Source organism: Canis aureus, chromosome 32, assembly GCF_053574225.1.
Source record: "Canis aureus isolate CA01 chromosome 32, VMU_Caureus_v.1.0, whole genome shotgun sequence".
Classification (NCBI taxonomy): domain Eukaryota; kingdom Metazoa; phylum Chordata; class Mammalia; order Carnivora; family Canidae; genus Canis; species Canis aureus.
The window spans coordinates 7,838,077-7,859,799 of NC_135642.1; the positions used below are offsets into that span (position 1 = coordinate 7,838,077).

General features: G+C 34.6%; 1 protein-coding gene across 11 annotated transcripts in view; it reads right to left on the minus strand.

Annotated features, from left to right (window-relative positions):
- The window catches only part of DPH6 (diphthamine biosynthesis 6), a 198,720-nt gene that overhangs the window by 167,683 nt on the left and 9,314 nt on the right, over positions 1–21,723 (minus strand). For 5 of the 11 annotated variants that reach the window (XR_013369953.1, XR_013369958.1, XR_013369959.1 and 2 more), the window contains one exon: positions 16,565–16,758. Coding sequence is in view for 2 of the 11 variants with exons in the window: in XM_077880503.1 (XP_077736629.1) it covers positions 16,565–16,758 (194 nt within the window). In the remaining 9 variants the exon portion in view is untranslated. Of the gene's footprint in view, positions 1–16,564; positions 16,759–19,159; positions 19,199–20,559; positions 20,672–21,723 lie in introns of all 11 variants that reach the window. The other 6 variants (XR_013369952.1, XR_013369954.1, XR_013369955.1 and 3 more) reach the window with 3 other exon arrangements.

Consider the following 21,723-nt stretch of genomic DNA (forward strand, 5'->3'; position numbering starts at 1 on the left):
ATACAAAGCCATTAGTTTGTTGTTAGACTCAATAGATATAAAATTGGTCTCAACTATAAAAATTTCCAAATGCTTATTTTCCATTTCTATAAATAGCTGACCTTGGACCAATAACAATCACTTCATGGACTAGCACCAGCTCCTAGACCACACTTTGGGTAGCAACAATTTAAATAATTCTGAGAGCTCGGAAATGAGATGAGATCAAACACAGATAGATCACTTTGATCCTTGACTCAGTAACATTGCAGCCCCTTATCAAACCACATGCCCACCCCTCTGTCTCACTGTTAATTCACACATGCCTAATTGGTTTATATATTCACTATATATGTACTCCTGTATGATAATATCTGGCAAGATAACACAATGTAGTGCTTGGAGGCAGAAGGATACAGTGATTAAAAGTACATATTCTACTACTTTCTAGCTTGGCCAAGTTATTTAACCTCTCTGTATCTCAGTTTACTTATCTGCAAAATGGAGAAAATAACCCAGAGTCAATAAAGATAAATTATAATATAATGTATAAAACGTGTAACAGTGCCTGGCAGATAGTGCTCCATAAACAACATCAATTAAATTATAAGGCAGAAAAAACTGAAAAAAAAATCGCATGGCTCTCGGTTTTCTAACAATCAATATAAAAAGAAAACTAGAATGATTCGCATGCTTACAGTGTTTATATAATAAAAACTGTCCAAGAGCTATAGAAAGGCAAAACTATTACAAAGACCAAGTCATAAGAGAAATTCCACTCTTTTGAGTTCATAAAGTTGAATGTGTAATATGCTAAAATTCTGAGGCACCTGGGTGGCTCAGTTGGTTAAACTTTCGACTCTTGATTTCCGCTCAGGTCATGATCTCAAAGTCCTGATCTCAGGGTCCTGAGATTGAACACCAGTGTTGAGCTCCATGCTCAGCAGGGAGACTGCCTGAGAGTCTCTTCCTCTGCCTCTCCCTGCATGTGCACAAGCATGCACTCTCTCTCAAATAAATAAATGACTCTTTAAAGAAAAGAGAAAAAAGGTATGGTAAAAATCCTCAACAGTCCTTAGAGCAAATATTCAACAAAAATTTTGAACACCTCATATGGACAAGGCCTCATGGTGAGCACTGCAGAGTATCCAAAATTGAAAAGCACATAGTCCTTGCCTTTAAGAGAGGTATAAGCTAACAAGGAAGGTACACTGTATATGCAAATAATTATGTAAAATAAGGCATAATGTAATAACTTCCCTCAAAAGTCACAAAACAGAAACTCAAAAAAAAGCTACACTTAAGGAAATCATCTTTTGCATCCCTATTCTCCTTCAACACAAAACCCAAGGGTCTATTACAAGCCAGCCAGACCATGTACAGGTCCCTAAGTCTATTGCCCCTTCTGTGGTCCCCAACACGTTCTACCTAAAATTTTAAGATGCCACTTTGCAACCTATTCTCTTTGACATCTTAATATCTTTCTTGAGAGATGCATGTCATCCTCATCTGCTCTCAAATGCCACCTCCGTTCTACTCTCTTCTTCACTCTTTGTAAGACCTAGGGGGCCACTCTGACTTTGCAGCAACTAGCACACTACATGCTACAGGCTCAAAGGACAATTGAGAACTGAGTTAAGGAGTCATAAATACTCCCAGGATACAAGGCTTTCTGAAACTGATGGTTAAAACAGCAGTTATTACACTTCTGAAGAGACAAGATCAATGTGGACTACAATAAAAATCTGGAGCTCTCCCCAGAACAATTTATATATACAAAAATTTGCACAAAATTTCACAGTTCAAAAAATACCTCTCTCCCCTAGATTAAGAAATCTTGTCTTATAACTTTATCCTGCACTGAATTCCATTAGACTGATTTTTTTTATTCACTTTCTATAACCAAGCCCAGATTATATGACCACTCAAAATCAGTAGAACGTTGGTGAGGGTTAAGAAAGTCACCAAAATAACTACAAGACCAATAAAATATTATTTAAAAAGCTAAATTGTGAAAAGCTCAAAAGGGAGACCATGAATTATTTATCAAATGATAATGATTCTCCTTACCCTCCTCACTTCCCAGCAAATTATGTAGAAAAGAATCCATAAGGGAACTGGTCTTAAAATAGACCTTGGGCCATTTCAATGGCTCTGGAACCAAACCTATAGTGGGGAGCAAAGAATTCTGTACAAGGAAGGGAAACAAATGTCTGATAAATAATTTCTGCCTTTCTGACTTCTCAATGTATTTTTATAGAAATCTATAAGGAACAATATTAGCTGAATTTTACAAGGATGAGATAGGCTTAACTTTGCTCACTAAGTTCATTGAGCACCCAAAGTGTATAAGTATACAAAATAACCACATGACCGAGGACTATAGATGTTATGAATAACTGTGATGTAATTTCACTGGTATTGAGTGGTAACAGCTTTCACATACAGGAGTGCACAAAATGGCTCTTTTCTACTGCCACTGGACATTTAAAGAGCCGTTTGAAAAATATCTTAATTTTTCATATTCTCTTTCAAACTTTAAATTCTCTAAAGTCAATTCATTTAACTTTCAAATGGAAGTTCCTGCTTAAGGCTTTTATAAATGAGTTAATACATTGCTTAGGTTTTAAAGATAAACATAGAGTTAAATCTTAAAAGAACATACCAAAATAAGTTTTGATGGAAAGAAAGTATCTATAAATAAAAACCTTTGTCATCTTTGGGTTCACTTCTTTATCATCTTTTGAAATGACCCATCAGCTTATTCATATAGGTAGTAAGTAGATAGAAAACACCAATTCCACATATTCCTTAGAAGGTTCAATTATCTGAATGAAATACTCTAAAAAAGGCTCAAGAGGGCCAAAAATTAAAGGCAACAAATGTAGAAAGATAAATTCAATCTAATATAAAATACAAATTTTCTCACATTAAAACCTCTTTTACAAGTTGAATGATTACCATTCTTTTTCTTCTCTGCATTAACTTACTAATAAAGTCAAGAGGAATTACACTCATCTCAATGCCAACTTGCAGCTACTACTTAGTATTAATGCACTAATGGAATTTTGTATGCAAGGAAAAAAAAAACCCTGACTTTATTTAGCTTCACTGGATTATTTTGGTAGCAAAGGAATAAAGAAGAAAGAAGACCTGGCACTAGCATGAAGTTGGCAGGATACGAAAACAACAAAAAAACAAAACTAAACTAATGTATACAGCATCTTTCTTCCTAGAAACCCAAAGAGGCTCTCATATATTTTCACCTTTATTCTCAAAACAGATAAATAAAAAAGAAAAAGATATAGCTATAGTTTACAGATGCAATAAATGAATTCCAGAAGAGTACAGTTAAACACAATGCCTGTATAGTTCAAGAGCTATATAAAGTCCCATAAGAAATAAAAAATGAAATACAATCCCTGCTCCTCAAGGTACTTACAATCTTTAAACAAAAATACACAAGATTAAAAAAACAAAAACAAAACAAAAAAAACAAAACCTAGTACTGTATATTGAGATAGATTACTATAAGAAAAATACAATGTTTTATGAAGGTTCCAGGAAGAAAGATAATACATTCAGTGGGGGCATTTGAAGGAAGATGTCAAAAGGAGATGCATATAAAAAAGCAATTGGATAGGAAAGGTTAACATAGTCATGCAGGAAAGATATGGACTGTGGGGGGTGGGGCGGAAATGAGTTCTGGCATAATCTAGTATAGATGGAAAATTCCCATGTAAAGGAATACTGGGAAAAGATAAAAGATAAGTGTAAGTCATATAATAGAGTGTCTAACAGATCAATGCTAAGCAGAAAAGATTTTTGATGAAGAGAAGAATGTGATTGGATTTACACTTTAGTAAAACCAATCTGGCGTAAGTTTGAAAGATAAATTATAGAGTGGGAAGAAAAGCATAAATGGAAAATAAGGGGTCAATTAATTTACAGGCCAAAGCCAGGTTCAATCTGACATGATGCCCAAAAGCATCATATAGTTTGTAAATAAGTGGAACCAAATCAAACTAAAAAAGCTGTATAGCCAGAGAAACAATCAACAAAATAAAAAGACAACCTATAGAAAAATAAGATACTTGCAAATCATTTATCTGATAAAAGGTTAACACTTAAAACATATAAAAATTCATACAATTCACTAGCAAACAAAGCAAAACAGCAAAAACAACAACATAAAAGCCCCATAAAATAACCCAATTTAAAAATGAGCAGTGGAATGGAACAGGTATCTTTTCAAATAAGACATCCAAATGGCCAACAGGTACACAAAAAGATGCTCAACATCATTAATCATCAGAGAAATGGAAATCAAAACCACAATGAGATATCACCTCACATCTGTTAAAATGGCTATCATCAAAAAGACAACAGATAACAAGTGCTGGTGAGGATGTGAAGAAAAAGATATACTTGGGCACTGTTGGTAGGAACATACATTGATACAGCTATTATGGAAAAATAGAATGGAGGTTCTTCAAAAAAAAAAAAAAAACTAAAACCAGATGACCTAGCAATCCCACTTTTGGGTATATATTCAAAGGTAATGAAAATAGGATCTCAAAGAGATAATCTGCACCCCCATTGTTCATTGCTGCATTATGCCCAATAGCCAAGATACAGAAACAACCTAACCCATCAACAGATAAATGGATAAATGACTTATTTCTTTCTCTGGGTTTGGATTTTGTGAAACCAAACCCAGAGAAGTGAAGTGAAATAAGTCAGAAAGACATATGTGGAATCTAAAAAAATCCAAATCCAGAGAAACAGAGAGTAGAATGGTGATCACCAAGGGCTGGGGGGAGGGTAAATGAGATGTTGATCAAAGGGTACAGATTTCCAGTTACTAAGATGAACAAGTTCTAGGGATCTAATATACAGCCTAGTGATTACAGCTAATAATACTGTATTATATACTTGAAAGTTACTAAAAAGGTAGATCTTAAATGTTCTCACTACAAAGAAGAAATGGCAATTAAGTGATAGAATGAAGGTGTTAGTTGGCTAATGCTAAGGTGATAATCATTTTTGCAATTTTTAAATGTATCAAGTCAAACGGTTGTACACCTTAAACTTAGACAAGTTATTATATGTCAATTATATCAATAAAGCTAAAAAAATACTATGTTTCACATGTAAATACCAATAATTTGCTGGTAAAAACCAGTAATTATTCAATGCAATTATTATGATAATTTAAATCCCACTTATATGCATTATTATGTTAAACTCATAATATCATACATTTTGCTTCCTTTTGTGAATTCACACTTGGTGATTTTATTTAGAGTTGAGAACTAAGGATAAAATATTTTAGTTGTTATATACTACATAGAATATGAAAAAAATTAAATGTACAATTAAAAGAACCACCAAGACTAATTATTTTTTTCCTATTTTAATCACTCAGTGCTCATCATGAAAAGTGCATTCCTCAATCTCCATCAACTACCTATTTCACACATTTCCCCAAACATCTCACTCCCTTCTCCCCTCTGGTAACTATCAGTTTGTTCTCTATAGTTACGAATCTCCTTCTTGGTTTATCTCTCTCTTTTTCCATTTGCTCATTTGCTTTATTTCTTAAATTCTACCCAAGAGTAAAATCATGAGGTATTTGTCTTTCTCTGATTGGTTTATTTTGCTTAGCATTATACTCTCTAGCTCCATTTGTGTTATTGCAAATGGCAAGATTTTATTTTTTATGGTTGAATAATATTCCAGTGTGTGTGTGGTGTGTGTGTGTGTGTGTGTACATCACTTCTTCTTTATCCATTCGTCAATCAATAGATATTTGGGTTGCTTCTATAATTTGGCTATTGTAAATAATGCTGCTATAAAGCAGTGGTGCCTGTATCCTTTTTGAGTTTGTGTTTTTGTATTCTTTGGGTAAATATCCAGTAGTGCAATTGCTAGATCATATGGTAGTTCTATTTTTAACTTTTTAAGGAATCTCTACATTGTTTTCCACTGTGGCTGTACCGGTTTGCATTCCCACCAATAGTACAAGAGGGTTCTTTTTCCTCTGAATACTTGCCAACGCCTGTTGTTAAGACCAACATTTATTAACAGTTAATCTTGATTAAATGAACCCAGCTTGATATGAAGCATCTTCTATACCATCCTATACCAGATTAAAGAGATGACAAAGATACAGTGCTATAAAATTTAATATCAGAATATTTGTAATATATAGCTTTATATATTCCCTGTCACTTTTATTTAAATGCCATCTTTTTACTTAGTCCCATCAAGCCTTATGAAACCACCTGTACAATGTCTTCTCTTGACCTTTCCCACTGTTACTCCCCCAGGTCAGATACTCAGAACCTTTCAGTTACTCTAGTATCTCAGTTTTCAACTTGAATCCCTCATCTCCAGAATTCTACTTCTCTAATCCATTTCTTGCATCATTATAGTGGTTCAACTCAATGTCCTTGAAATTCCTTCAACTGTGCCATTCCATGTCATTCCTTTTGCAAAGCCCTTTAGGATAGTAGCTTTCAACTTTGTTTAACCATAAAAATTTGTTTAATAGCCTGGAATATACATAATATGCATGCATATACACACCTGTGAAAGAACATTTCACAAAATATAATTAACCTTACTATGTACAATGCATTTTGATATCTTCTATTTTATTCTAGTTTCTTTCATTTAAAAGGAAAAAAAATGGTATGACACATTAAACTGAGTTTAGAAAAAAAAAAAAAAAACGCCTTAGGGGCTCTCTACTGCATAAATAATCCTTGGCCTAAAATTTAAGACATTCTTTTTTGGCTTCAACCAACCTTTGCAGACTGATTTTCTACTATTCCTTAAACTCTGAGCTCTAGCCGATTGAACTTCTTGCTATTTCCCTAATATAGCTCATAATTTCCTGCTTCTATGATTTTGGCTAAGCTCTGCCCCTAATTTGCAACATTTTTAGCCATTCACCCAAACCTGCCTTTGTCAAAATCCAAACAAGCTTCAAGAATATCACGTGTAATTCCCCCAAGTGTGATTCTGATGACCCAACACAAAATTTTTTTCTCCTCTGAATCCCCATAGTCCTTTAAATCTCATACTCCAATGGCAACTCTATTTTGTATTAGTTTCTTTGTGTATGTGTCTTCTCTCTTCAGGCTCTGTGAAGGGTGAGACTGTTTCATACATCTCTTTACACTACTGGTATATTATAAGTATCCAATTAATGTTTTCAAACTGAAAGACATAAAAGAGTCTATAAATTGTAGTAGCATCAAGTTAAAGTTAACAGAAAAAGTCAAGGTCAATTAACACATCCTTTTGATTCACTCAGTTTTTCTCACAGTATCATGTCACAGAAAAGGACTCCATTGAATCATCTCTTACCAGTAATAATAATTTTTAAAACTCTAAATATTTATTGATATTATCTTTACTTATTATGGCTATTGTATGATTCAGGATCTAGAAATGAATGAAGATGTTCTCAATTTAAAAGGGAAAGTCACAGGGTGCCTGAGTGGCTCAGTTGGTTAAGCATCTGACTCTTGATTTCAGTTCAGGTCATGAGATTGAGCCCCACATGAGATTCTCTTTCTGTCTCTCCAACTGCCCCTCTCTGCCCCTGGATGCATATGTGCATGCTCTCTCTTAAAAAAAAAAAAAAAAAAAAAAAAAAAAAAAAGATGGGGGCAGTACATGTAAAAAGATCAATTTAAGATTTATCATATTGTGTGACTACCAATAAAGTCCTGTGCTACAAAAAACTGTAAGGATAACAATAAACGAATAAAGTAAGTTTTAAATTTTGGTAACGTGTTCTTCGTCATTTCATAGAGAATTTAACAAAGACCTGTAGCTTACAGGTCTAGAGATGAAGTAAAAGACTATAGTATACATCTAGCATCTTAAACAACACAACTCCAAAGTAGACATCTACAAAAAATTTCTTTAAAGATAAATGGTAACACAGTCAAGAAAAAAGACAAAAATTCAGTAGGACACAGACACCAGAGGCTTGAAAGACAAGTGAAATATACCCAACACACTTTAAAATATATGGAGTAGATGTTAAGATAGAAATCTATAGTTTGTAGAAGAAAGGAATACAGGGACATAAAAGTCAACTAGTGAGTTTATACAGAGGCACTGAATCAGGCAAAAAATAAAGAATATATATGTGCATGTTTAATATACACACACGATCAGTTATACCAAGTGGAGAAAGTCCAAGGCTGAGTAGACAGAATGATCATTTTGCTACAAAGAGGGACATGTGACTACATGTTCTAGGATTTAGAGGGAATCTATAGATGAAGACTCTAGATATGTGATACGTTTACAAACTATAATAATTGACAAGTATAATCCAGCATCTTATTTCCAGACAGATCTTCCGTCATATGCCTTCTCATGCATGCCTGACTATATTGTCTGAAGGACCAGTGATAACACAGCCTCAATAAAATTGCACCTGGGAGTTAAAATGACACTTGTCTGTGCTAATTCCAATTCTTCTGTTTGTGACAGGGCTTGAGGCAAGCTGTGCAATGCTGAAAAGCCAGGAGCAATCTGTATAGGGCTATGTGTCTGTTTAATTAGCAGTATGTCTGGGTCCTCCCTGCAAATCTAAAGGCCTTCTTATATGTTCCTCATACTCCAAACTCTTTGGATTCGCTTCAAGCAACCCAACCATCTAGGTTGTTTGTTGTTGTTGCTGCTGCTGTTGTTGTTTATTAACCAGATCCAAAGTGAAAAGAGATCCATATAGTAATTTTCCACCATAATAAGCATGTTTTCTAACATGCAGATATCAAAAATAATTTGAAAAAGTGTCTGCTCAGCATTTCTCTAAAATATTCTACAGCTGGAAATTATTCTTGGTACAGTTAGTAGTTACACTGTCAAATCTGATAACATAGCTTATTTTGCAAAGTTTGACGATGATACCTATTCCATTTAAACTTCTAAGTGGAAAAACAAGAACAAAATGAATTTACCAATGGTTTTACATCATATTTTCTAACAGTGTTGTGGCTCCCCTAAATTAGGTAAATTATTATATAAAATATAGTTTGTTAAAGTTTGGACTTATTTGTTCAAAAATCCTTCAAAAATTATCCATTTGCCAGAAACACTGCTGGATACCAGAGACATAAAAATGAAGAGTACTGCCTATGTCTTTGAGGGTATCCCAGTTTAGCAAGAGTTAATAATCACATAAGCAATCTTAGCAATTTCCTCAGAAAAACAGTGGAGGTATAGACAAGCAGACATGGAAAAGACAGGAGGTAGATAAACTAGTGCTGATTTCATAGAAGAGTATGAGGTGAGATAGAGGTTCTGCAGAACAGAGAAAGGGTATGGAAAAGCACAGGCAAAGACTCAGATATGAAAAGCAATCTCCTAATTAGTTCATTATAACTTGAACCCAGACACTTGTGTGGGAATGACAGGATCAGACAAGTAGGAATGCAGGGGTCTCTTCTTATAGTCTTTTGTGTCAAGCTAATGTGTTTGTAGTTTGTTTTAATAGTAGGTTAAGTATGCAGAACAGCTGGTGACAATATAGTAGAAGGGCTAAATGGTACACAAGGCAAAACTGAAGGCAAGCTGACAAGTCAGGAGACCCTCAAACAGTACAGGTGAAAAACCAGTAATGATGAGAATGAGATCAATGGGTCATATGTCAGAAGTCACAAAGTAATATCAACAGATTCCAGAAATCTAATGGTGGTGGTTGGCATGGGAGAAAAGAGAAGTGAAAATCTAGTAGTGAGGCTCCAGGTTAGACTCGGGTAATGGGGTAAATAAGGATGATTTTAATTAAGAGGGAAATATAGGAAATGGAGCAAGTTTGTGCAAAAAGAAAATGAATAAATGAACTTGTTGAGTTTATCATGCTTATAGAATATTATGGCAGAGAAATCATGAGCAACTGAATACAAATCCCAGAGTATAAGCTCACTGTTGTGGTTCCAATGGTCAATTATTTCTGAAAGAGGGAAAGAGGGAGAAAAGAGATGGAGGAGAAGAAGGAACAAGATACTGAAATCAAAGAACCATTTAGGATAGTGCTCAAGTTTGTAAGAAGCTGAAATCTATTTTATTTCTCAGGAAACCTGCTGCTTTTTACTTCCCTGACAACAGTTCACACTTCTACCAGCAACACCCTGCTTTGTATTTGGAGATCCACCTTCCCCCAGTGGGTTTTGTTCTCACAGAACCAGAGTAAAATGTGGTTCCAGAAATTATGACTCCATCTCTTGCTCTAGGGATGGCACTTGATCTAGACCTATCCAGTCAAATGAAATCATCTTCTCCCAACAACTGGCCCATGGATGATACAAGTTAGGCCACTGAGTGACAATAAAATATAATGGGATTTTCCTTTGAGTTATTTAAAAAGACTGGAGCTTTTCCTACTAGGTTTGACCAGGAAGATTGCAACCAGGAGCCATTTTCTGACTATAACTGTCTAGTCAGAGAATGTAATCAAAGAAAATAGAGGAAAGAGATGCATACAGGGTGAAAAAAGATTTTGATTATACAATTTGTGTCCTGTATGTAGTTTCCTTGAAGCCAAACCTAACTTTAGGTTATTGTCAATAAATTCTCTTTTTCTTAAAGGAATCCTTGTGCACTGTTGGTAGGAATGCAAACCAGTGCAGCTACTGTGGAAAACAGTATAGAGGTTCCTTACAAAGTTATAAATAGAATTACCATATGATCCAATAATTCCACTACTGGATATTTACCCAAAGAATACAAAAACACTAACTTGAAAAGATATATGCACCCCTATGTTTACTGTAGCATTATTCACAATAGTAAAATTATGGAAGCAGCTCAAGTGTCCATTGATAGATGAATGGATAAAGAAGAGATGGTACATATATTCAATGGGATATTATTCAGCCATAAAAAAGAATGGAATCTTGCCATTTGCAATAGCATGGATGGATCTAAAGAGTATAATACAAAGTGAAATAAATCAATCAGAGAAAGACAACATATGATTTCACTTACATCTGGAATTTAAGAAACAATACAAATGAACAGAGCAAAAAAGAGAAGAACTGAGAAACAAGCTTTTAACTATAGGGAACAAACTGATGTTGAGAGGGAAGGTGGGTGGGGGGATGGGTGAAATAGGTGAAGGAGATTAAGAGTACATTTATCATGATGAGCACTGAATAGTGATAGAATTGTTGAATCACTATATTGTATCTGAAACTAACATAATACTGTATATTAACTATACTAGAATTAAAACTTTTAAAAAATGAACAAGAAAAAGAATATGTACTACCTAAGAAGTAAACAAATAAAATTATATTTTTCTTTAAAACTGCTTGAATATGGCTATTTCTTGTAATCAAAATAAATCTAACCAATACAAAGTAAAATGGGAATTGATGTTTTCCAAAAATATTAAGTTAAAATTTAGTTTAAAAAAAATCAGTCGCTTATTTATAAACCTTTCTATCAACAGTAAACATTGTTTTTTAAAAAAGACAATTATTCGGGGATCCCTGGGTGGCGCAGCGGTTTGGCGCCTGCCTTTGGCCCAGGGCGCGATCCTGGAGACCCGGGATCAAATCCCACGTCGGGCTCCCGGTGCATGGAGCCTGCTTCTCCTTCTGCCTATGTCTCTGCCTCTCTCTCTCTGTGTGTGTGACTATCATAAATAAATAAAAAAATAAAAAAAGGACAATTATTCATTTATTGTTGTATTCAAATTACAATACAAGTGTCAATTAGGGAATTTAAGGTCATTGGCACCAAGATAAAAATGCCTAATGAAATAAAGAATATGAGAGAAGAAAAGTAGCAAGGATTAGAAAGAGAAAACTTAAGCTGAATATTCAACTTTGGGAAGAATATTAAATGAATTCTATTAGAAAAAAATGAACACAGATTTCTGGATGAAGAGAGTCCATTATAATGAAAACAAGGTATGACCTCTAGAAAACAAAGAGAATGTGGGGCAGGCAGGGGCAGACATCAATGGCAAAAGGATTTCAATAAATTTCTTGATTCAGCAGATAAAGAAGGAACAATGACTGATAGATCAGCATAAGAAGCTGTAACCTACTATCTGCATGGATGAGAAGAAAGCCAAGAAGACAAATAAGGCTACATTATCCTGAGTTCCAGGTATAACAAGTGTGAGGTGTGGGGCCAAAAAACTTTAAAGTCAAAAATGTTCAGTCAGTTTTGCTCTTGCCTTATTCTTAGATATGAATAAGCATCTGAGACAGTTGAGAAAACACTACATGAAAGAAAAAAATGAGAGAAAAAAGACCCTAAAGAAAACATCAATATTTTAGGAAACAAAAGATAATGTTTAAAACCTCTAATTTGTATTTTAAGAAGGATGTAAAGAGATTACATCTATAGAAAGAGAAATAAGCTTTTATAAAAAAGGAACAATCAAAAAACAAGTCAAGTTACTGAATACCACAAGTATGATTGCTAAGAAAGTAGGGCATTTGAAAGGAAATGTCACAGGGGCGCTTGTGTGGCTCAGTGAGTTAAGTGCCTGCTTTCAACTCAGGTCATGATCCCAGGGTCCTAGGACAGAGTCCCATGTCACACTCCCTGATCAGCAGGGAGCTTGCTTCTCCCTCTTCCTATGTCACTCCACCTCTGTATACTCACTGTCTCTCACTTTCTCTGCCAAATAAATAAATAAATAAAATCTTTAAAAAAAAAGGGGGGGGGAATGTCACATAATATACAACAAACAACATAAGGTTAGATAATAATGTGAGAAGAGAGACATGAAGATTCAATCTAGGTCTCACATCTGATGTGTGAGAATACCAGAAAAAGGGCATAGAGAATCAGAGGAGCAAATTATCAAACAAAGGAAGAGGATTTCACAGAACCATCCTCAAACTGCAATTCGATTGGCCCTGCTATTTTTTTGTGTCAGATGTGACATCAAGTTTTCTTCCACCCAAAAACAAAAAGCCATAGCAGTTCTAGGTCTTACATCCACACATCCTTCAATACTGGAGAAAGTGTTTATCTTGTGCCAACCATCCTTCATCCTAGGCTTCATTCTATTTGGTACACATAGGTTAACAAAACCATCCCTGATCCAATCACTATAGTCATGAGAATGCCACGCTGTGAATGGCTTTCACCTGGATTAATACCATCACTGAACCGTCATAATGGAAAAGAGGACAAGGACCTGCTGCCAACTCAACAGAAAGCTTCAGAAGATATACAGGAGAAGCAACCGTCAATATCCAAAGCATTGTTGTGCCATTTCAGTACATCAACCATAAAGACACAATCATAAAAGTTAACAGAGAGGAAAAACGACTCAGCTAAAAAAAAACAAAAATCACATCAGCATCAAATTTCTCATCAGCAAAATGCTGGTAGACCTTGAAGCAGTATCTTCAATGGTTTGAGGAAAAATTATTTTTGATCTAAAATTTTAAGTTCAACCAATGTATCCATCAAATGTGAGGGCACAAAGGAACATTTCCAAAATGTAAGAATTTGAAAGTACTATCATTATGGCATTTTCTTAAAGATGGACTCTACTGAAAAGAGGGAATAACCAAGAAAGAAGGAGATATCAGAAACAGTAAGAAGTGCCTCCGAGCCACTGGAAAAAAGAATGAATATGTTCATCCTTAAATATATTCTCTACAGAGATATGATGGTGTTTACATGTATCCTTCAGGAACTATTACATTTCTTACATGACTAAAAAAGAAAACACACAGAATTAGAAAACTACTGTATTTCCAGGAAATAATCCAAGTTATCTATATGTCAAATTAATCCAGATGAAAATCATGGAGACATTTTAACATTAAATAAATTCTAAAGAATTAAAAAAAAAAAAAGGCTAGCTATATGAAAACCAGGTTATCTTGTAACCTTGAGATATACATATCTATCTACCTGTCATAATCACCTGGTAATCTATGAGACAAAGGCTTATTACATTTCTGCTAGTTTTCAAACTTTCTACAAAATAATTAGGAAACTTAACTCTTTATTCTTTCACAGGATGGGTGGCTCAGCGGTTTGGCGCCTGCCTTCAGCCCAAGACGTGATCCTGGAGTCTCGGGATTGAGTCCCGTATCGGGCTCCCTGTGTGGAGCCTGCTTCTCCCTCTGCCTGTGTCTCTGCCTCTCTCTCTTTCTGTGTCTCTCATGAATAAAATAAATAAAATTTTATAAATACTTCCACATCATTGCTACTTCTTTTCAGCAATTAGTCAATTTGGCAAAAAGAAACATCTCCTACTCAAAAATTTGCAGTAATATTCTGGAGAAAAGAGATACAAAAACAGAAGACTGACTTACATATAAAAGTCACAAAATCGCATCCTGTTATAAATCAATGTTTATAATGAAAATGAATCTAAATGTTTCCAATGCTCATTAATATTCAAAGGACTAAAAAATTCAATTCCATCTTTTTCTTAGAATGAGTGAGCACTAACTTGAAGAATTATAGCTCTTCTAGATTCATTTTTTTCCATAATTATTCAATTGTTCGTTAGAATATGTAAAACCTCTATTGGAATCTTTACACCAGTGTTTCATAAATGGTCTAACTATAAAAGCCTTGTATAAGGCTAGAGTTATACAATCTCTTCCATAAAAGCAATATATTTCCAATATTTATGTCCTTAAAATACTCTATAGTAAAATTAATATTTCTGTACAGAAAAAGAAGGAACTATTTAGTCCCGACAACTTGATAACATCTCTTTCAACTATAGTTATAATTATCATGTACGAACTTCCAAAGCAGTTGTCAAGATTTAACATTAGCATTAATTTATGTCATAACTGATGGTTACTATAAAGATAATGGCAAAGCATCCATTTCTCCAAAGACAGCATGGATCGAAAGGGAAATTTCTTCTTAATTACTACTAATCTGCCCATTTTTAATTAAATTGATCAGTAATTTATTATCTTTCCCTTTCTTGGAAGGCTGTTATTATCACATAGCTTTTCCAAAGTTATCAGTTATCAGTGATTTTTAAACAATCCAATTATTTCTCATGTGAGTCCCACCATTTTGTAATATCAGTTTATGCTAAAAATTTAGTACCCAATTTCTTTGAACCCTGAAAAAGAAATTTTAAAAATGCAGACTTTGCACTCAGTATTTCACACCTTAAAGTCAACAATGTCAAGATCTTATTTGCAGAGAGAGAGGACCATTTAAAGTGAAACTTTTATGCCTTTCCCTCTTATTTGATAATCAAAATAGTTATTAGTATGTATCTTCCCACAGCAAAGAAATGACGTCTCTGCAATATCCTTTGAAAAATATCTACTTCTTATGCTATCCATAACTAAACAGTAATTTATGGCATCATTCCAAAAGTCTTCTCTACCAGTTTCTTTTTTAAAGGGTAAATAAAAAATGAAAATGTTCTGAAATACAAAATGAGAAATGTTTTAATCAAGCAAACTTTAAAATTGAAGTGCTTCATATGTTTTTATTAATCCAAATCCTTAATTGGTTAAGCTGTGATCAGCATCAAATTTAAAGTTTAACACCGGAGTAGCCATTTGAGACCAGCAAATTTTCATGACAATAGTTCATAACATAACTTTTGAAAAGCTGAACTTCTCTGAAGAATGAGAAAATGAAATTCAATGTCCTTTGATAGAAGGGACAGAAATCTTCCTCTCCTTTGTGAGAATATGCTAAGACAAGCAGGAAATATCAGCTTAAATTCTCTATTTTATTAGATATGCCTTGTATGAGTTGACTATACCTGAATGAAAAAAATTAATATTAAGAAGAATACAGAATATATTCAAATAGTTAACTACCATATCAATGAGAATGAAAAGATAATGGCTTAGAATAAAATAAAAATTAACATGTATTAAATATAGTACCTATTAGATATATGAGTCCTTGACTTTCTCTCCTATATTTTCTCTTTAGAAAAATTAACAATGAATAAACAAGGGCTCTTAAACTCTTATGTACGGGGACTTAAGTATTTAATTTAGACCTCTCTTACTAGATTTAAGCAAAGCTCAGTCTCTTACTTTCATTAGGTCTATTTAAATTTCACCATATAAGAAAGGTCTTGTATGACCATCCCTTGTCATTACTCCTTATCATCTTGACTATTTCATTCTTCTTCCATAGCACTCTTCACCACCAAGCATATGATTTGCTTGTCTATTTTCTGTCTACTTCCACTGGAAAATAAGTTCCAGCAGAACAAAGCTTTGTCTGATCTGTTCATTGCCCTATCTCCAGTGCTAGAACTATATATACCAAGCACATAGTAGGCATTCAATAACTATTTGCTAATAAATAAATAAATAAAGTAAATGATTAAAAGGTCATCAGTTTCAAAATCCTAAGAAAAACTTAATTAAATATCATTTGACAATCCTGAATGCCAAACTATACCAAAAGTTTTATTTTTAAATTGTACTTAATATAAAGGCATAGTAAGTTTTCTTTTCTATCCAAAAAGACAAAATATCTTTTCAAAGAATAGTCAGGCTACTAACAGTAGTTAATTAATTATTTCTAATAATTCAGTTTTAATGTAATTGGTTACCAGGCATACCTTAACAAGTTTCAAAAGCTCATAGAGATCTTCAACCTCATCACCTTCACATTTTGTGTACACTCTTCCTGTATCCACACTCCTTCCTCTTATGGTGTGGCGATAGAGGGGAAGAGCCATCGCTTCTGCATACAAATCAATGGCATGATGACCCACTGTCTGATACATGTAGCTATCCAGTTCATCTGACCCCACTGCAACAATGAAAATGGAAATAATCAGTAAAACAAGAGTGAAAAAGAAAGGGGATTTGAAAGTCCATCTGAGTTTTATTGCTTAGAGACTCACTACACTATACCTCTCTGCATTTATGAAGTGAAATAAAATGGAAGAGTTGCATATTTGTCCATAACTACATCCAGTTCACATCAGCTCTAGTCATCTCTCTACTGCTAATTACAAATATATATAAATTTTTAAAACTATATACAATAAATGTTTAAAGAGAATAATATAGCCAATAAATTTTGATTAGTTTATTCAATTAAAGATTTTATTACATAAGTGTTTCTCAAATCATTCAAGGTTATGTACAAAGTCATCTACAGTTGTAGATAAAAACCTTTCTTAATAGCTACTTGGTTAACAAGTGACAAATATTTATAAAAATAAATTACATGCTCTTGATATATTTTATATTCAGTATTTCAATAAGACATATAAAAATATATAAATTATGAGGCAGTCCAAATGGCTGCATAAGAAGACCCTAACCTCACCTCCTTCCTCAGACATACTAAAACTACAGTTACATATGGAATAATTCCTGTTGGGATCCCTAGGTGGTGCAGCGGTTTGGCGCCTGCCTTCGGCCTAGGGCGCGATCCTGGAGACCCGGGATCGAATCCCACATTGGGCTCCCAGTGCATGGAGCCTGCTTCTCCCTCTGCCTGTGTCTCTGCCTCTCTCTCTCTCTCTGTGACTATCATAAATAAATGAAAATTAAAAAAAAAAAAAAAAAGGAATAATTCCTGTTGAATTTCTAGCTGCATAGCTCCCTTCATGACAAGGTATAAAAGGGCCACATCAAGGTGGGTAGCAGAAGCAGTGACCCGATCTCACCTCAGACCCCAGCGTGACCTACAACAGGGAAGGATCTCACAATACTGAAGCCTCTCCCTGAGAAGTGAGGGGTATATACTAGCTGACACCCCAACCCTGTAGGACCTGCACTGGAAAGACAAGGCCCCAAAACATCTGGCTTTGAAAACCAATGGGCCATAGACCCAGGAGGACTGGGTGACTACAGGGATTTGAGATACCCCTTTTGAGGACCTTGCACAATGACTCACTCCTCCCAGGAACCAGCACAAAGGCAGCAGTTTGAGAAATGACTGGATTATATGTGAAGACTCATCTGCTAACGGAAAAGTGTTTACTAAAGGGGGCAGCGACAATTTAGGACAAGTTAGGACTTTCTTTGGAAATAGTGAACACTATTTTCCCACTCCCCATTTCTCTACCTTGCAAGTACTGGTGGCAAGAGCAGGTGTCTGGCCCCCAATACTTTCACCAACATGGGTAAAGTAATGGGCAAGCCCCTCCCTCAGGGCTCTTTCCCAGCTATCTCCAACACTCTTCCTGCATTGCCAAAGCTGCGGGCATATCCCACCCCAGTGCTCCTCCCACATCTTGCTAAAGCTTTGCATCCAGCACTCTTCCCCTGCATCACTAAAAACATGAACAGCTCACCTTTGGCATTCTCCTACAGCCCCACTAAAGCTGGCCACCAAGCACAGTCCACAAAAGGTACACCCCTTGATCACCTGAACCTGATGGCCAGATGGGCTTCTGTTTCTGGGCCCTATAGGACTATAAAAATGAGAAAGATGGTTCTGCACAGGCTATCCACAGCAACACACAGGGAGCAGACTAAAACTTATCCTAAGTCTGCCTATGAAAAAGGCCCATCTACTTGTCCTGGAGCTTCAACCTGAGGGACAGGCTTCATGTTAGTCACATACCTAGAGATGACAGAGGTGCTCTCAAGGACTACAGGCAGAAAGATATCCTGTATGAGCTCTCCTATGGCCTGGTCATAACTCACTTGTACCTCCCAGAAAGAAGATTATACACTTGTCAAAACCCTGCTTTTTGTAACTGTTTCCCAGGAGATACCTCCAGATTGTCTAGTCTGGCAGCAGACTTTACATCTGTGGTCCCACAGAAATGTATACATTTGCATATTTAAAAGCTGCTGAGGACCCGGTTTTCAATTATTTGAAACTAGGTCTTGACTTAAATCACTCCATGTGAAACACTGACAGGTCTTGGCACACTTTCAACAATGGAGACTTATCAAAAATAAATCAGTCTACTTAATCACAAAAGTTCAAAAGATGAGCAAGAGCTATGGCAAAGTTCAAAAGATGAACAAAAGTTCAAAAGACAAACAAGAGCTAGGACAAAGTTGAACAACAAGGTTCATCTCCTACAGAGGCCACTCCTTCAAGACTGAAGAGGTCGCTGTTTCATCAAATACACAGAAACAAACACATACAGTAAGGCAAAATAAGGAAACAGAGATATAGGTTCCAAATGAAAGAACAAGAAAAAAACATCAGAAAAACATATTAACAGAGTTAAATAATTTACCTGATAAAGAGTCCAAAGTAGTATTCATAAAGATGTTCACTGCACGTAAAAGAAGAATGGATGAGCACAATGAAACTTCAACAATGAGGCAGAAAATATTAAGAAAGTACCAAAGAAAAGTCACAGAACTGAAGAATACAATATCTGAATTGAAAAATACGCTACAAGGGTTCAATAGCAGACTAGACGTAGAACAAGGAATCAGTGGGCTGGAAGACAAAGCATTTGAACTCACCAAAAAAAAGCAGCAAATAAATAAATAAATAAATAAATAAATAAATAAATATTAATTAAGGAGCAAAAATGACTTAGGAGACAACATGTAGGGTAATATTGCCATTACTGAGGTCTTAGAAGTAGAAGAGACAAAACTTATTGAAGAAATAATGGCTGAAAACTTCCATAACCTGAAGAAATAGACTTTGAAGTTCAGAAATCAAAGAGAGTTCCAAATAAGATGAACCCAAATATATCTGTGCCAAGACATAAAATAATTAAAATATCAAAAGGTAAAGATAAAGAACATTAAAAGCATCAAGGAAAAAAAACAACTAGTTACATACAAGGGAACTATCAGCTGATTTTTAGCAGAAACTTTGCAGGCCAATAGAGAGTATTATAATATACACAAAGTGCTGAAAGAGGGAAAAAAAACCTTCCAACCAAGAATAATCTACCTAGCAAAATTATCACAGAACTGAAGGAAAGATAATGAGTCTTTCAGACAAGAAAAACTAAAGGAGTTTACCACCACTAAGCTGGCCTTACAAGAAATTTTAAAGGGATTTCTTTAGAGTATAAAGAAAAGGTACTATCTAATAACTAGAAAACATATGGAAGTAAAAATCTAATGGGTTAAGGCAAATATGTAGTAAAGGTAGTGAATTAACCACTTAGAAGATCAGTTTAAAGGTTAAAGAGCAAAAGTAGAAAAATTAACTGTAATTACATTAGTCAATTAAGGGATATACAAAATTAAAAGATCTACAATATAATATTAAAAACATAAAATGTGGGGGAGGGAATGTAGCTTTTAGAATATACTCAAAGTTGCTATCAACTTAAAACAGACTGCTATATATAGACTATTATGTATATATGAACCTCATGGCAACCCAAAACCAAAACCTACAATAGGTACACAAAAGATAGTAAGAAAGAAATAAACATAACACTAAAAAAAGGCATTAAACCAGACGGGAAAACAGCAAGAAAAGAAAAAAGTAACAGAGAGAAACTACAAAAAGATAGGAAACTTAACAAAATGACAATAAGTTATATACCTATCAATAATTACTTTAAATGTAAATGGACCACATTGTATAATCAAAAGACCCAGTATGACTGAATGGATTAAAAAAATATAGGGCAGCCCGGGTGGCTCAGCAGTTTAGCATCACCTTCAGCGCAGGGCATGATCCTGGGGACCCAGTATCGAGTCCCACGTTGGGCTCCCTGCATGGAGCCTGCTTCTCTCTCTGCCTGTGTCTCTGCCTCTCTCTCTCTCTCTCTCTCTCTCTCTCTCATGAATAAATAAATAAAATCTAAAAAAAAATAAAAAAACACAAGATTCATCTATATGTTGCCTAAAACAGACTAACTTTAGATCTTAGGACACACAAAGACTGAAAGTAAAGTGATAGAAAAGATATTCCATACAAATGGAAACATAAAGAAAAGTGGTACTGCTATACTTGTATCTGACAAAACAGACTTTAAAACAAAGACTATAACAAAAGACAATGAACATCATACAATGATTAAAGTGTCAATCCAAAAAGATGATAGAAAATTTGTAAATATTTATGTACCAACAGAAGCACCTAAATACCTAAATACTACCAGATCAAATATTACCAGACCAAAAGGAGAAATTAACAGCAATACAATAATGGTGGAGAACTTTAATACCTCCACTTATAACAATAAATAGATTATCCACAGAGAAAAATCAACAAGGAAGCATCAGCCTTAAATGACACAACAGACAAGATGGATTTGATAGATTCATACAGAGCATCCCATCCAAAAGCAGAATACACACATTCTTCTCAAGTACATATGGAACATTCTCCAGGATAGATCACATGTTAGACCACAAAAAAATCTCAATAAATTTAACAAGTCTGAAATAATATCAAGCATCTTCTCTGACTACAATGGTATGAAAACGAGAAATCGATTACAAAAAGAAAACGGGAAAAATCACAAGTATGTGGAGATTAAACAACATATTACTGTACTAATGGGTCAATAAAGATGTCAAAGGGATAAGTCAAAAAATACCTTGAGACAAATAAAAATGGAAATACAACAATAACAATCCAACATCTATGAGATGCAGCAAAAGCAGCTAGTAGAGGGTAGTTCATAGCAATACAGGCCTACCTCAAGAACAAGACAGATCTCAAATAGACTACCTAACTTAACATCTAAAGAACTAGAAAAAGAATAAACAAAGGCCAAAGTTAGTAGAAATAAGGAAACAATAAAGAGTAGAGCGTAAATAAATGAAATATAGACTAATAAGACAAAAGAGAAGATCAATGAAATTATCTTGGAAA